Source organism: Epinephelus fuscoguttatus, linkage group LG9, assembly GCF_011397635.1.
Source record: "Epinephelus fuscoguttatus linkage group LG9, E.fuscoguttatus.final_Chr_v1".
NCBI lineage: Eukaryota > Metazoa > Chordata > Actinopteri > Perciformes > Serranidae > Epinephelus > Epinephelus fuscoguttatus.
Window position 1 is genome coordinate 1077444 of NC_064760.1, and position 17604 is coordinate 1095047.

Here is a 17604-nt window from a genome sequence, read left to right on the forward strand (position 1 = left end):
GGACTAAAACACTACAGATCACATGGTGCAGAGACGATTGTGATCGATCTCATTAGGGATGAGCTCAAACGAGGCCAAAAGGGCGACCAATCAACAGGGTCGACCACACCTCCTCACTGTGGTCACAGTTTCTGCTGCTCTGAGAATTTTACTGAAACACCCCTAAAGCAGGATTTATACTTCTACACTGCAGCCTGACGTGCACCTTCCCAGAGATGTAACTGTCTCTGTGAGCTGAAACCATTTCCCTCAGTGGAAACAAAGCTTTGATTTACTTTAATTTCACAGATAAGAAACAATAAATTGTGAAGACAATAAAGCCTCCACACACTGTGTGTGATTTATCCTGGCTGAAATATGAGCAGAGGAAATCTCTGCTAGCTGCTAGGCTAATTTATACAATGTAAAATGCCATAGGCTTGTGCTAATAACGTTAGCATGTTGTATTTGTGGGGAAAATGTGTCCAGATAAAGACAAGTGTTTGTCTGTGAATGCTGCGAGTTATAGTGAAGCTGATTTGTGTTTGAAACTGTCTCTATTAAGCCATGTTTACTGTGTGTTTAATGTGTGTTCAATGTGTGTTTAATGTGTGTTTAATGTGCCTTTAATGTGTGTTTAATGTGTGTTTAATGTGCCTTCAATGTGTGTTTAATGTGTGTTTAATGTGCCTTTAATGTGTGTTTAATGTGTGTTTTGAATCAACTAAACTTTACAGCTCCTCAGTGTTTTGGAGGTGTAACTGCAGAGTGACACAGACACACCACCGTACAACACAAGAGGCAGATTTAGGAGCTCTGTAAGAGGATTCTCAGGATATTTGGAACATGATCTCTGAGCCTGTCAGTGGCAGACAGAAGCACCTTTACTGCAGGTAAATTTCTAAAGTGCACTGCGCTGACGTCTGTGGTTACACTGCAGCCTGTTGCAGGCGTCTTATTCAACTAGACCGAACTAAATAATTGTTGTTTCCACAAGTCACTTTGACACGACAACATGAAAAATGTTCCGTGTTGAAAAATACCAGAGTTCTCCTTTCAGTAATGAGTACAGCTGCAGACACAGAGTGGTTTCTAACAGGAACACTACTGTGTTCTGTTCTTCAGCACGATGTGACTTTAATTCATTCAGTTGTTTTAAAGTTGCTCACAATCAAAACTGTATTTTCTAAATGTCAGAATGAGACTGACGTTAACAAATAAAACACTTTGTCCATGGGTTAAAACTCTCCACACTTCCTCTGTGTGTGTGTGTGTGTGTGTGTGTGTGTGTGTGTGTGTGTGTGTGCACGTAGCTACTGTCGTCCCCCAATAAATACTCAGGTCAAACAGGCTGGAGGACACAAATGAAAACCTAAATGGTGGTGTGTTGCCAGGGTCCAGCAGGTGTTAACATGATGTTAAAAGAGGAGTTGGGGGGGTGGGGGGGGGGGGTGTCTGATCTAACCCTGCAGTTAATCAATACATGGACTACATAAACAGCAGCAGCCACTCATGACGGTCGCCACTGGTTCTGCACCTTCTTCCCCACATCACAGGTCGCCATCATTCACTCTGAACGCAGTGCTTCAAAGATATAAACATTTGTACAATCTTTAGAAAAGAATTCACATTGATGTGCTCAATCTGGAAACAGTTCATCTCACTACAGACACCTGGTCTCTGCTCAGTAGAACCTCTTGTTCCTCTCCTGTCTCTTCTGGAAAACTACAGCTCCCACCACAGCACACACCACGATCCCCAGCAGAGCGCACAGCAGCAGCAGGAACACCTTCCAGCCGGTCAGGGGCGTCCCTCGGAAGTTTCCGGTGGGATCGTCGATGTTGTCTGTGAGGGGAGATGAAGAGAGGCAATGTTCATGCTCATGTTCATATTTATGTTCAGGACGGCTGCTCGTCTGGTTTGTGGAAGACTTCTGAATAAGTCCCAGGAAACTTGATACTAACAGAGTAAAGTCAATTCACACGTCTTCATAAAGCTGCTTTCAAACTGCTGCTCCGTAACTCTCTGCCTCCATCATTTCAATGAGGGGAAGGTGACAGAGGGGAGGCACGATAACATTTCCACCAAACCTCAGATGGTAAACTGTAGAAATCTTTGGTCATTTCAGAGCTTTCCTTCGTCTTGTTACAGTCTGCAGCTACAGGCAGCTTACACTTCTGCCAGTGTCATCACAGCCCTGAGCGAGGCGGCAGCAGACACTTTGAAAAATGCTTTACTTTGCAGGTGGTGGTTGTCAGGGTGATGACCACATGACAGTGAGACAGCAGCTTCAGGGGCTGTATGTACACATGCTGTGGTTTTCTGCGCCCTCATATTCATTGTTTTCAGTGTAGTTGCACAGCAGGCACACTGAAACAGTTGAGACGTCCTGACCTGCTCCGTACGTCAGCAAACAGGCTGAGTGCTGCGTCCTGACTCTGCACTGCAAAGTTTGGCACATTTTCAATCCAAGTGGATGTTTGTGCCAAATTTAAAGACATTCTCTCTGAGATATTGCCTTCATGAGAATGAGATGGATGTAAGGTCACAGCAACCTTGACCTTTGATCCGTAACCACCAAAGCTAATCAGCTCATCACTGAGTCCAAGTGGACGTTTGTGCCACATGTGAAGAAATTCTCTGAGGCGTCCTTGAGATATTGTGTTCACAACGTTGAGGCAGACAACTCGAAACCATAATGCCTCCGGCCACAGCTATCGGCGGCGCAGAGGCATAAAAAAAACGTACCTTTGGGGGACTTGAGGAGGCTGACGCTGGGCTCGATCTTGGTCCAGTCCAGGTTCTCCTCCTCAGGAGTGTGTTCGACCATCAGCTGGTAGAGCTTCATCGAGATGATATCATGGTTATCTGCAAAATAAAATACCACTTCAGACTTAAAATACTCTACAAATGTTAGAATCAGCTGTGAAAAGAAAATGTTACTGCACAACATGGTACAAATATAAAAAAACTTCAGCAGTGAATATTATGACGTCTTTATTAAGCCCTGCCCCACCTGACAGATCTCCTGTAGCTGCTGAGGCACCAAAGAAATATCCTGTAGGAAGTCGAACTCCTCCGATGTCGATGCACTCCTTCCACTCGTTCTTATCGTCCACATCAACCATCACCTGCAGGACACACACCGGATGCGCAGCACTGAAACAACTCACACTTTCTTTATTACAACTTAAAGAAGCTGTTATAAAATGTGAAACATGGAAGGTGACATGCTTGTCACTGACATGACAGGCTGAAAATATTCTGAGTGAACTAGACGAAGAGAAGCTGTGAAGCATCCCAGAGTTCCTCTACGTACAGTGAGTCTTCCTTTGGAGTAGCGGATGGCGAGGTACGTGTCGTGCTCTCTGTTCCTGATCTCAGCCGAGCAGCCTCCCAGCTCCGACGATCGGCCGTCTTTACCGTGGTCGTAGTTCACTGAGCCGTTGTTCACCATGGCTGAAATGTACGGGAAGGAACGCTGACGACAGAGAGGACACAACATGAATCTTAAACACAAACACAGCTGTACACACGTTAATAAATAAAGATGAGGAATAAATGAATATATAAAATAAAACATAAGAAGCCCACATGATACATCACAGGTCATGTTTCTATAAACACTGAAGCGTCCTTCACACTGCAGCTGTCCGTTGTCTCTGAGGCTCAGATGACATCATTACGTCCTGATCTGAGTTATTAAACGTGGATCCTTTGTGTCAAACCGAGACTTTTGTTCACAGTTTGTGTCAAACCAACTGAAGCAGTCAGTTCTGAGTCTGAAGCTCAGCTCACTGCACGATCTGAGTCTGTTTCGTAAATGTTTTGGTCAGACTCCCTCTGGATGAGGAAATCGTCTGTAATGAAAAACCAAAGCTCTCGATTCATGTGCTCACACTGTTCATACAGTCTGCTGGACTTTCCAACAGTTCAGAGGAGAGTTCTGCCTGTTCACAACTGTCAATAAAGATTTGTTTGAAAGCTCTGAGTCAGGTGGAAGTTTGTTTGATAGCAGAGGTCTGTAATATGGATGGTAAGTTTGCTCTCAATAACCCAACATCCTTTAAAAATAACATGAAACACTGGAGTTGATTCCTTCAGTCCGGCGCTCTGCTGACTCAGTGAGTCTTCAGCGCCACATTTTACAGCTCTGTCCTTTTAGAGGAGGCGAAGGTTAATTATTTTGTCATGTTAATGTTTTGTCTTTTATTGTATTTCCTGTTGTCTTTGCTGACAGACAGAATGCTCGCTGCGTTAACACGTGGAAACATGGTCATCAGCAATTACAGCTGGTAACACTGTCCTGGTGGCTAAATTGCGTTTCCTATGTTAGCAAAGGAATGACCCACCCTTCTTTCCCTCTGATTGGCTAACACTCGTTACCTTTGTAGGTCAGATTGGTTTGGTTATAGCAAGAGAAGTGAGACTGGTTTGGGTAACGATGTCAAGACAATCAGAGGCAGAGCTGCGCCCCGCCGCGCCACATCAACTGACACATCAAGTGCCGCCCCCAGCACACAGCGATGCATCACGCTGCAGCTCGTCAACGGACAACCACACAAAGATATTGCTGCTGACAGATCTGTTCTTCCTCCACCTCTGCGTCAGTTTCATATCATGTGTGGGCAGTCACTAATTAAAGTTGATGTCTCACCCGAAGAGCCGAGGACTCAACAGAGGACCAATGTCTTTATAATGACGGGACTGCGGGTCATTTAGCTCGAGATATTCACAACCTCAACAATGTGTTGGTCCTCATCCATTCTTTATCACACACGAGACACAGCTGCAGAGTTCTCTTCAAACATCCATGTCAGGGTTGGAAATTAACTTTTTTTCAGACTGACTGTACAATGAGGTGTGCAGCTGTACAACAGAAACAGACTCAGATCGCACAGTGTCTGCTCAGTGACAGATCACACTCATGAGGAAATGCATCAGGATCTGCTCACACAGATTGATAACAGAGGATCTGAGACACTTTTAACTGCAATGTGAAAGCAGCAGATTTCACAGGACGAGTTGTGGTGAAATAGAAACGACCACTGAACGGCAGTGTTCCTGCAGCAGAGCCTCATGCTCATTAACTCCTGTCATTAAATCTTTACTTTGCTGTGGAGACATAAATATGGCAGAATGACCTCTGAACATGCTCAAACAGTCTTTGACGTCATGCTAACGTAACGTGAGGAAACACAGCATGCTGACGGAGTAAAACCTGAGCAACCACTCACATCTGTGGCATCATCGTTAGAGTAAGTATCTATAAACACGGCCAGCCCGTGGAACAGAGCATTGTTGGAAAACACAGGCCCTGCAAAGAAACAAGCTGGTTATCGCCTCGAGCTTCACACACACACACACTACACACACACACTTACATCCATCCCATGGAGGTCATTGCGGAAGGTATCCAAAAAAATAGCCAGGCCATGAAACTGATCTTGGTTTCCAAACACAGGGCCTAGGATGGAGGCAGAGATGAGGCCAGACATGAGCACACAAAGCGAGACACTTCTCTGAGTCAGCACTGAGGCCGTGGACACACACATCTGGACATGATGAGAAAAGCTGTCTGATGGAGGGAGCGTGATGAGTGTTCGTGTGACTGTCTCCACCTTCACCTGGGCTGCATCTAGCATGATCATCTCAACATGTGTGGCCCTGCAGGTGAGCAGGTATAAAGCAGTCCCACTGTGTTCAGCTTTGAGTACCTGAGTAGCTGTGAGTAAATACACAGTTTAGAAACTTGATATTTTCCAGGAGTTCTGTTGCTGTTGTGTCAGACAGCAGCTTCACCGTCTCTAACCATGTTTAAGACTTTGATCAATGAGCTGCTGGAAGGTTTTCATATCAGGAGTGCAGACTCATCAGGGACAAAGGTGACGAAGATGCTTTAAAATGTGACTTTCATTTAACTTCAGAATAAGGATACAGGAAGTAACACGCCGCAGAATTAATGTCATCCCTCTGCTATAAAAGAGGTTTAAGGGTGACATCAGCTCGGTGCAGAGAGCAGAGCAGAGCAGAGCAGAGAGCAGAGCAGAGCAGAGAGCAGAGAGCAGAGCAGAGAGCAGAGCAGAGCAGAGCAGAGAGCAGAGCAGAGAGCAGAGAGCAGAGAGCAGAGCAGAGAGCAGAGCAGAGCAGAGCAGAGAGCAGAGCAGAGCAGAGCAGAGAGCAGAGAGCAGAGCAGAGAGCAGAGCAGAGCAGAGCAGAGCAGAGAGCAGAGCAGAGCAGAGAGCAGAGCAGAGCAGAGCAGAGCAGAGCAGAGCAGAGCAGAGCAGAGCAGAGCAGAGCAGAGAGCAGAGCAGAGAGCAGAGCAGAGAGCAGAGCAGAGCAGAGCAGAGCAGAGAGCAGAGCAGAGCAGAGCAGAGAGCAGAGCAGAGCAGAGCAGAGAGCAGAGAGCAGAGCAGAGCAGAGCAGAGCAGAGCAGAGAGCAGAGCAGAGCAGAGAGCAGAGCAGAGCAGAGAGCAGAGAGCAGAGCAGAGAGCAGAGCAGAGAGTAGAGCAGAGCAGAGCCTGGTCCATCACTGTATTAAAAATGTGTCTGGTTTTTGGTCTTTACAGCTGCTGTTTGTTCAGTTAAAGACGGGACTTAGATATGAAGATTATTAATTGATTTTACAACGACCACAAAAAATGAAAAACTGTAAGTCATTTCAGCTTCTGTTGTTTTCATTGATTTGACACTTTGCTCCTGTCTTAGGCAACATCACTCAACTAATGTAACAAGTGTTGTGTTTAATCACAGCAGCACAGGTAACGTCGGTCCATTTAGCTGATTATCTACATTGATCATTTCATTTGACCATGAAACTCTGGGCTGATACCGATGAAGTTGTTCTTGTTATTTATTTTTCCTTTGTTCCAGGAAAACAAAGAAACCTTCTTTGTAAAAAAATAAATAAATAAATAACTGGACAGTTTTAAAGTCATTCTGTTCTTCATCACACTTCTTTTAATTAGCTCAAATTCAATCAGACATATTTATGAAACAACCTTTATAATCACCTTCTTTCACATGAAACACGTGTTTTTAATCACGGCTTCAACATAATTCCTTATGTTACATCTGTTTTATACTGCTGTGAAAACATCAACACATTTCTCCTTTAACAACGTTAAGTTCCTCACTGCAAACTACATTTTACAAGACTACATTTGAACACACCATGTTAGAATTTAACTTCTCCCAATACTCATTTTTACGGAATAGAGCATGAATGCATCATAGTGTAACTCAGTGTGACCTCCCTCAGTTTGTTTTAGCCAACTCATGGTTCACAATTCAGCCTCATCAGACAGAGTCACCGATCAGCTCTTTGATCAGACTTCTATCGAATGTGAACAAACAATCTGTGGCCGGTTGATCAGATCAGCTGCTCCTCCCTTGACTCTGGCTGCTTTAAGGAGAGACGGCAAGTTAACTGTGTGTGAGGAGATTTTATAGCAGCTGTGTTATCGGGGAAACACTGCATAGTGTTCGCTTATTTAAAACAACTCAACCCAATCAGCTAATTAACAGTCTCAGCATATGAGCCAAGTGAGGTCATCATAATGCTGCTGTCAGAGATTATAATCTCTCAACCTACTTTGTTTTTTGCTGAAAGGTTTGCCCCCCTGAATATGACGCAGCTGCAGGAGCTGTGATCTTATTTGTTTGTTTAAGAGTCAGAAGGAAGCAGTGGTTAAAAAACAGCAGCTGCAGGTAACAGGTGAGTGTTGCATTCTGGGTAACACTCTGATGTCAGACAGTGTTACAATAAAGTGACATGAAGCTGGACAAGCCTCTTCCTCCGCAGCAGCGACTCAGCAGTGACTCTGAGGCTGAACACGCCAACATTACCTGGATGCAGTCGGTCCTTCGTGTACCACACAGCGATGCCATCGCCATGGAGATTCTTCTTTCCTGACCCGTGAACTTTAAACTGCACGTGCATCTCCCAGTCCTTCAGGTAACACGGCTGAGGACCACACACAGACAACACACTGACTTCATACAGCAGCAGGAAACAACCACAGAGAGACAGAACATCAAACTTTCTCTCTGACATCAGTCAGTGTTAAAGAGGTACATCTGCTGTTTATTTTATTACAGTATTTTATTTTATATTTCAGTAAGAGTCCACAGAGAGGACACGTCAGTCCAGCCTGAGTATAACTGATGATCAGAGTCAGACAGAGGTGATGTTCAAAGTGTTTCCTCACCACAGTGTTCCAGATGGATCCCTGCTTGCTCCTCTCGTCTGGAGTGAGGCGGACGTACGAGCTCGTCACCAACGTGCTTCCCCAGAAGTCCCACTGACTGCTGGGACTGCTGCCAACACCTGCACGGACAACACAGGAGAGACACAGTGAGACAGTGAGACACAGTGAGACACAGTGAGACACAGTGAGACACTCAGTTTCCAGTCACAGTGAAGTGGAGCTACAGTCCCAGCTGGACGAGGACATCTAACTGGCCTACTGTCCTTGTCCCAGTATACAAGCACGGGAGGGGAATCCATTTATTGAGCCAAGTATGTGCGACTCCTCTACGATAGGTGGAGATATGCCCCCTTTCAGCTTGTTAGTATTGGACCTTTTTCCTGTTGACCTATTACGTCACAGACCAAACAATGGACAAACAAGTTAGCTACGGTTAGCTAGCAGCTAACTGCTACCATGGTGGACAACTTTACAGCTCTGTACATTTGGTGCGTCCAAAAAGTCACGGCTCTGGATGTAGATTTCTCCATGTTGTTACCGGCTTCTTCTTCTCTTACACATTTAATGCTATTGGACTTCCGGGTCAAAGCCCGGGGCGGAAACTGTGGAGCATGCTCAGAGCGCCTCGGCCAGTTTGGGTCTGATTGACTGTTGTAGTGTAATGTACTGATTTACTGAAGACATATACTGTACCTTTTAGTTGACCTTTAAAAGATATGTGTTGAAGCAATATAATCTGTGCAACTGACAAATTACACATATTTCATGTATTCTTATGACACACACACTCACTGTGCACTTAAGCATTGTGGTGGAGAAGTACCTAGGACTCACTGTGAATCATTTCTAAAAATAGCATGAGGATGGGTTCAGAAAACACTAGTGGAAAATTAGGGGAATTACAGCTTGTCCTGAGAATGACCCTAGTAAGAGGAGGCGGTCTTAGATCTAGGAAAAACATTACTCAGCAGAAATATGACACCATTATGGTGGGAAAAAAGTGACTCAGCAGAGGTGGGATATCGTTACGATCAGAGCCAAGTGGGAAAGAGATGACTCAGCAGAAATTCTACGATAAAAGAGCGAGCGCAAACAAAGAAATTTCGGTCTTGCTCCGGAGCTTGACTCATTGGGTTGTGATGTGTTTGTTGCCTGCGAGCACATTAAACTCAGTTGCATCTGATTCTACTTGTCTCCAGTGATTTTTTTTACCTCTGAGTATTTGAGTTTTTGATATCTAATGGAAGACAAAGAAAGTCCGTTTGAGAGGAGAAGAGCGAGGTCGCGAGCTAACTGGCCCAGCTCCCGACCATTTGAATTATTTTTCTACACTGTATACATGCAGGAGTCACATGATCTGGGTGTGTTAGTCCCACTGTGACACATTCACTGCAGGACCATTTCACTCACACTGACATGTTTACAGGGATTTATATAAATCTGTTTCCTCTGTCGTCATGGAAATGCACTGAGTGACCAGTGGAGACTGGCTCCGTGTGCAGGGTTTCACACCTCAGTGAGGAGTGGTGGGAACTGAGGAGTCTGGGTAATGGAGTTCCTTCTTGGACAAAAGGAAGGAAGTCAGTGTTTACATTTCACAGTAAGGGTCCGGTTTGAATCACACAAATGACCAAATTAATCTGTGGAGTTCCAGCAGTCTGAACAGCTGTAGGTTTGACATCTGACCAATAAACTGATCAGGACTGATTAAAACAATTCATATTTTGTCAGCTGAAGAAATTAAGAGACATTGAACACACCATGAATGTGAAGGAGAATTAAGTCATCACACAAACAAAAGTTGGTCAGTTTTACTGTTGTTGAAGAAATCAGAGACAAATCTGTGAAGACAAAGTGTCTCATTTTAAAGTTTACAGGACGGAGACTCTTTACAGGACATGATGTCATGGACTCATCACACCACAGTCAGCTGACTGAAGTGTTTCCCTCTGGAAGGTGTTTCAGGGACATTAACTCACAGACTGAAGGACTGAAACAGTTTTAATGTCACTGCTCTCAGTATAAAGACCTGAAACACACTGAACTCTTGTGCTGCATGAGAGAGAATCACCATCAGTGTGATGTGTGTGTTACAGTGTGAGGGCAGATGCAAAATATTTAGTTTCAGTAGATGTGCGATGACAGTAAAGGTCTGTTCGTCTGTCAGTCTGTTGTTTGTCTCAGATTTCAGGCAACTTCATACGAGGAAATACACACATCTTGTAAAACACGTAGAACCTGATGGTTACTCAACATTTCCTGTGCAAACATGTCGTCCACCAACAAGCTTTTAGCTAAAATGTAGATCTTTAAAACTGAGATCAGTCAGACAGAGTCAGGTAAACACTTCTGTCACGTACAAATATCCAAACTGCAAAAAGCTTAAATACTCTGAGAAGAGCTGAAGCTGCGAGGGGACGATGTTTGTTTATTGATACGTATTAAAGTTTATCCATTAAGTTAAAATGTTATCAGTGTCACATGTTTGTATTTAACTACCTGTTTTAAATCTGTCTGTAGATAAAATGACTGTAAGTACGACTGATGAATAACTTCACACGAATGATCAGATTTACACGACTTTGTGTCAGATCCAGTTTTGTATTTTACGTTATTCCCTCATCAGTGAGGCCGTGCTGTCAGCTGCAGAATGAACTCAGTAAAGTAACTGATATGTTTCCTATATCTGTGTGTTTCTGTCCACGCCCTGAACAAACACGTCCTGTCCCGAGGGCGTGCTGACGGAGCTGTGTGCAGTTTCTCACTGTAAAGATTCTCTGACTGAAATAAAGTTCCTGCAGCGCTGAGTTTACACATCGACCTACTAAACTCAAACGGTTTCAGACACCTGCAGTGAACACTTGATCAGGTTTGGTGATAAACTTTGTTCACAAACTGAAACTCCACAGCTGCTTCAGTTTCATCTTCACAGGGTTTTAAAAATCTTCCCACAAAGAAAAAAAAACAGACATCGTCACTGATTCTGTTTTAATCTCATTTCCTGTCAGAGTGTTTGACAGCAGAGCCTCAGAGGTGACAGGCTGGCTCATGTTTCTGTAACATCAGAGTTTGTTGCTTTTCTTTGTCGTACATGATCATAAACTGAACATCTGTGGATGTTTGGACTGTTGGTCAAATAAAACATTTGAAGACATCACCCTGAGCGCTGTCACATCTCACAGAGCGTGCTTCACTGTTATCTGACCTTTTATTGACAAAACAATTAACTGAGCAACGGTTGGTTGCCGCCCTCAAACGGGACGATCTAATATTACGTGCCCATCTTCTGACTCCCTACGCTCCAGGTCCTGACCTGAGATCCTCCAGCCGACCCTCAGTAGCTGTTCCAAGGTCAAGGCTGGTAACTTAAGGTCACGGCACCTTTGTCATCGAGGCCCTGAAACTCTCTGCCTGAGGAGATCAGGCTCGTTGGCACATTAATGTTTCTAAATCACTATTTAAAACAGATTTTTATTTTAACTTTTCTCTTTTATTTCCTGTTGTTCTGTGTTGCCTCTGAACACACTGATTCAGGTTAGTTAGTAAACTCAAAGTCACTGCGCTGGCTGCCTATCAATATTAGAAGTGATTTTCAGATTCGTGTATTAGATTTTAAATCAGCGAACAGCCTGGCACCAGCCCAACTTTCAGACATGCTTCTTAGACGTAACACATCCCTCAGATCCTCTTCTGCTGACCTGCTGGTCGTCTCAAGGATTCCAACAAATATCACTGAGGAATCAGCATCTAGTCGCTGCTGAGTCTATGCACAGTCCACCTGAGGGATATTTTTAAAATAAACCTTAAGCCAGATCTTTTTAGCTCGTCTTTTATTGCCTCTGTTTTAAATCTTGTTTGGTATTTTCCACTTTTCTTTTCTTGTATTTATTTGATGTTAACTGTTTTTATTTTGAATATTTTCGCATTTATTGTTGAACTGTCAAGCTATTCACTTGTTCCTGCTCTGTGACGTCCTCTGGGCTGCACGACTGTATGAAAGGTGCTGTATAAATAAATAAAGTTTGATTTGAACGGATTTTTCTTCGCCCTTAAAGGGATAGTGCACCTAAAAATAAAAATTCAGCCATTATCTACTCACCCATATGCCGAGGGAGGCTCAGGTGAAGTTTTAGAGTCCTCACATCACTTGCAGAGATCCAAGGGGAGAGGAGGTAGCAACACAACTCCACCTAATGGAGGCTGACGGCGCCCCAGATTCAAACGTCCAAAAACACATCATTGAAACCACAAAATATCTCCATACTGCTCGTCCGTAGTGATCCAAGTGTCCTGAAGCCCCGACATAAAAAGTTGTTTGGAAAAACCTCATTTGAACTCTGTTTTTAGCCTCATTGTAGCCTGTAGCTCTGACTGCCTCTCCGTCACGTGTGCACGCTTGCGCAAGACCGTGAGACATGGGCACCGCCTTCATGTGTGTTCACGTGCTTTCGCTGGTCTCGCACGCAAGCACACACACGTGAGCTCGCTGCAGTATGGAGATATTTTGTGGTTTCAATGATGTGTTTTTGGACGTTTGAATCTGGGGCGCCGTCAGCCTCCATTAGGTGGAGTTGTGTTGCTACCTCCTCTCCCCTTGGATCTCTGCAAGTGATGTGAGGACTCTAAAACTTCACCTGAGCCTCCCTCGGCATATGGGTGAGTAGATAATGGCTGCATCTTCATTTTTGGGTGCACTATCCCTTTAACATTGTTTTTAATTATTGTAATAGTGGAACGGCTAAGAGCTGATTTTAGGCCAAATCATTCAGTTGGTGATACAAGCATGGAAATTGGCATGAGCAGTTTCCATTGGTCACTTGACAAGAAACTACTCATAGCCACTTGAAATTTCAAGATGGCAGCCATTCTTCAAGATGGCCACCTGGATTTTTTGGGGTTCCTGTGTTTGACTGTGTTTTGTCTTACTCCTTGCCCTTGACCTGTCCAATTTGGTTAAACCTGCCAGAAGTTGCCTTCCAATGGCATAGCTCTCAGGCCTCTGTGAAGTACACAAGCTCCCTTACCACAACAAGGTAACAGTCACAAGGGAGGTGTTTTTTTGTTTGTTTGTTTATTTATTTATTTATTTATTTTTTGCCTTTGTTTTTTTTAAACTAACAGACAGTAACCTTGTCAAATAAATACTAAGGGATGGGGAAACAAAAAGTAAGAATACTAAAGTAGCACAGCTGTGGTTCTGAACGGACAGTGCTCCAAAATAATAATTGAGCAATATACTAAAGAACTAAACCAAAATGTGCTTCACCGGGTGCGGTTACATGATGGCTTCTCATTCAGAATGAAATAAATCTGAATGAAATCATTTGGAATTAAAGTCTTTCCAGGTAGTTTACATGAGAAATATTCATTCTGATGAGGGTTTACACGGAGATCAGTTTAATCTCCTTTAAGGTTTGGGGCAGGGAAGGTTTCTGATTGGATAGGGGGCGGGGCGGATGTTCCATTAAGATGATAATACACGCATGAAGATGGCGGCCATCTTGAAAAATTGCCGCCATCTTGATATTTCAATTGGCTCCAGCAATTTTCTTGTCAAGTGACCCATGGAGACTGCTCATGCCAATTTCCACGCTTGTATCACCAACTGAACGATTATGTCATTTATCTGCTCCACTATAACTGTATTTCCCTTTGTAACCATGTTTAAATATTTGCTATACAAATAAAACTATTATTAGTGTCCGGGCAGCTAAGCTGCCAGGACACTATTGTAATCCTAGTTATTCTTCGGAGGAGGAGGAGGAGGAAATCATACTTCCCATTAGGGCTGCAACTAACGATTATTTTCATTGTCGACTAATCTGTCGATTATTTCTTCGATTAGTCGACTAATCATTTTAGCAAAAAATGTGTTAAAATGTTGAAAAATATCGGTCTGTCTCTCCCAAACCCCAAAATTATGTCATCAAATGTCTTGTTTTGTACTCACGCCAAAGGGTTTTAGTTCACTGTCATTGGAGAGTGTGTAAAGCTGCCAATATCTGAGCGTAAGAAGCTGCAACAAGAGTATGTTGGGTACTTTTTTCTATGAAAAATGACTCAAACCGATTAGTCGACTACTAAAATAGTCACCGATTATTTTAACAGTCGATTAGTCAACGATTAGTTGACTAATCGTTGCAGCCCTACTTCCCATGGGTGAAAACTCACCAAACTTTGCACAAAGGTCCAGTCTCATGCCAGATATCCTCAGCTGTAAACTCAAGCCAATAGTCCTGATGGTGGCGCTACAGCAAGCGTCTAAAGTTCAAAACTTTGAAAATTCATAATAAATCAACCATACGTGCTACAACTTCACAACTTTCATCAAACTGTAGCCCCAATACTGAAGAAACTTTTGTACATTTAAACCTATTAAAAATTATGAAGTTCATCACTCTGTTTTTTTCAAAAACTGTAAAACTTCTTAAACCTATCTCCTCCCACAGTTTTTGCTCAATTGACACCAAGCTTGCTACAGAGCATCTTCAGACTGTCCTACACAAACTATGTTTCTCAGATTTTTGATTTATCAAAAATTGAGCCTACAGTGCATCAAAATGTTTGACTGTAAACGGTACTGTAAACATATACATGCAAATTCTTGCTAAATAAATCTTCAGTGTTCATGAAAAAAGACAAAATTCTAGAGTCATGGTAGATGATGTGTGGCAAATTTCAGAATTTTATCTCAAAAACTGAATTTTTGACAGCATTTTGAATTTTGCTCTAATGTGAACAATTGGAGTCAATGTAAAAATGGCAATTTTAAACATCAGTTTTTCACTTATGGAGCAAATCAATCATTGTTACAAACAAATTACCAACATCTCCATGCTGTCTAGATGCAATATGTGTATTTTCAGATTTTTGTTTCGATAACTGAATTTTTTACAGTGGTTTGAAATCTGCTTTTCCATGCATGGACGGCTGCTAAACCTGCACGTCTGGCTTAGTCAATTTGTGAAGCTGACTAGTTAGCTCAGTGAGATAGAAATTGATTCTTAGTCTCAGAGGTTGTGAGTTCAAGCCTCAGCTGATGCAAAAGGCAGATTGTGTTGCTAAATTCCTAAATGTCTTCCAATTCTTCTGCTTGTTGCTCAGAATTGCCTAAAAATGCCTGGACCCGACCCATCGCTGCACAGAAGCTACAATTAGTATTATTACCTAACTATCCCTCGCTGAGTCCAAAATGAAACAATAAACTTTGTCTCACACTTTGTGTAACTTAAAGGCGCTGTATGTAAGAATGTGGCCAAAATGGTTACTGCACTCAAATTCAAAATACTGTCGCGAGTCGTGTCCGCCCCCCCTCCCCTACAGATTCGAGGTTGCTGGACAGCGGCACGCTGGAGACTGATTGTCTGCCGTGGCAGGGCTGCGTCACCGCGTCCGTGATCTTCGGTTTTCCAGCGGACCGTTCGAGCAAGTCTGGCTTCTCTGCTGCTAACGCTGCTGCAAGGATACAGCTGAGGAGGAGCCGGCTGCTAATGCTATGTACCGGGACACTGCTAATGCTGCTTGCCGTGCTGCTGTAGCTCAGTCGTAACTGTAACTGATGCTGAGACTCTACTGACTGTGTGACTGGTAGACGGCGGTGGGTGGCGCAACAGGCCAAAACACAAATTCAAAACATAAACATGATTTGCAGGCCGTAAACATTTTTTTTAGATGCAAATATTCTGGCTGTGCTATTGTTGTCGGTGAGATCAGTATGTTATATGAACATTATTCCTTAGTCTCTGTGACATGTTAGGAGGATTTTACGACTATTTGCTTTAGATTTCTTACATATAGCTCCTTTAATATTTAAACTGACATGGGGGGGGGGGTTAAAGGCATATTTTTCTTTTTTTTCTGTAAAGTTTTTGGCGTTGGTTTTTTTTTACAAAACACATGCCCTCCAACCCGCCGCCACCAGAAACTGTAAAAACATAAATTATATTGGATTTTGAAATAATGTATGTTTGACCGTCCTTGAACTCATCATGTGTGACGAACACTTCAGTAACAAAAAAGAAAACAAAACCAAATCTGAGCTTCAAACAAATATTTCATCAAAATCACTTTCTTCTACATCTCATTTAAATGTGTCCAAAAATAAACTGTTCACACGACAAGAGTGAAAAACTGAGGCTGTCTTTAACTCCAGGAGTTCACCTTCAACTTGTAACTTTCAAACATCAAAGTTTAAGTTTTATAAATCTGATAACTGCGTTAAGGTGGAGGGAGGGTCATGAGTCTTCCTCCTGTCACTCAGGGAGGGTCATGAGTCTTCCTCCTGTCACTCAGGGAGGGTCACACACCTCAGACACCACCCTCCTGTCACTCAGGGAGGGTCACACACCTCAGACACCACCCTCCTCTGATAGGTAAAGAACAGTCCCTAACTTTTACCGTGCTCCTCAACATGACGTGTTTTAAACCCTAACAGCAGGTTGTGACGTCAGCTGTTTGACTGAGCCGTTAAACTACAGTTAATTACATTAATTATCTCAGAATAAGTCTGTAAACTCTTCCTGCAGCTGAGGAGCAGACAGCAGAGCAGGTTAGCCGCCGAGCTAACGGAGCCATGTTACCTTGGTACGGTTTCATTAACGAGTGCTCTCTCTTCAGATGTTCCGCGTTCCCGTCCGTGATGTCACAGCTCACCGGAGACAGCTGACACGTCATCAGCACCGCCGTTACACTCAGAAATACTTTAGTAATCCTCATTTTGATCAGACAGCTGCGGAAACAAACTCTCACAACAAAACTGTTCCTCCAAACTCGGTCCCTTCTCTATTATCCTCCGGACAGAAACCACACAGGTCCGACAGCTATCTCCACACTGCCTGGACCGGAAACGACGTGTTTTTCCTTTACGTATTTCTAAAATTATACATATATAAAAACCAAATTATTATTGCACAAAAATCTTAAACGCGAGATGAATTCTAACATGAATGATCCGGAGGAAACCTTCAGCTCTGACTGTTTCCGGCCGGAAGACTTTTGTAGACGGCGGAAATTTTATGAGCCAATCAGAGACGAGCACATCGCAAATTAAGCCAATCAGCGAGCAGTTGGTGTTTTCTTGCTTTCCACAAGATGGCGCCAAAAGGACATAAATAAAAAGCAGGTACACTGTGGTCTTTGTAGTTTTTCTTTGATTTTAATTAAACTAAAAATTAAATGAAATTACACTAAACTAGACTAAATTAACTGAACTATATGGAATGAAATGAAATAAAATGAAATTAAAATAAATTAAATTAAATTAACTAGACCACAGTAACTAAACAAAAAAAAAATCTAATTTAATTGAATTTAATTCATCGGTACAGCTTACTTAACTTACTGAAGTTACCAGTTAAGAGTAACACAGTTTTATATTTCCTAGTAAAATATGACTGATTGATAGCCGGTTCATATT

The 17604-nt window shown here is 43.0% G+C and overlaps 2 protein-coding genes across 3 annotated transcripts in view; one reads left to right on the forward strand and one right to left on the reverse strand.

The window, feature by feature from the left end:
* The window catches only part of LOC125894085 (uncharacterized), a 328241-nt gene that overhangs the window by 223265 nt on the left and 87372 nt on the right, over positions 1-17604 (forward strand). The gene's annotated exons all lie outside the window — the stretch shown is intronic.
* On the reverse strand, positions 1066-17157 carry lman2 (lectin, mannose-binding 2). Of its 2 annotated transcripts, none has more exons than XM_049585277.1 (8): positions 16769-17157; positions 8190-8308; positions 7828-7945; positions 5217-5296; positions 3299-3460; positions 2996-3110; positions 2728-2847; positions 1066-1824 (listed from the first exon to the last, which is right to left on the reverse strand). In XM_049585277.1, the coding sequence occupies exons 1-8, from the start codon at positions 16902-16904 to the stop codon at positions 1664-1666; spliced, it is 1011 nt and encodes a 336-aa protein (XP_049441234.1). In that variant the 5' UTR covers positions 16905-17157; the 3' UTR covers positions 1066-1663. The 2 variants fall into 2 exon arrangements, with proteins under 2 accessions (XP_049441234.1, XP_049441233.1); XM_049585276.1 differs by lacking the exon at positions 5217-5296 and adding an exon at positions 5364-5446.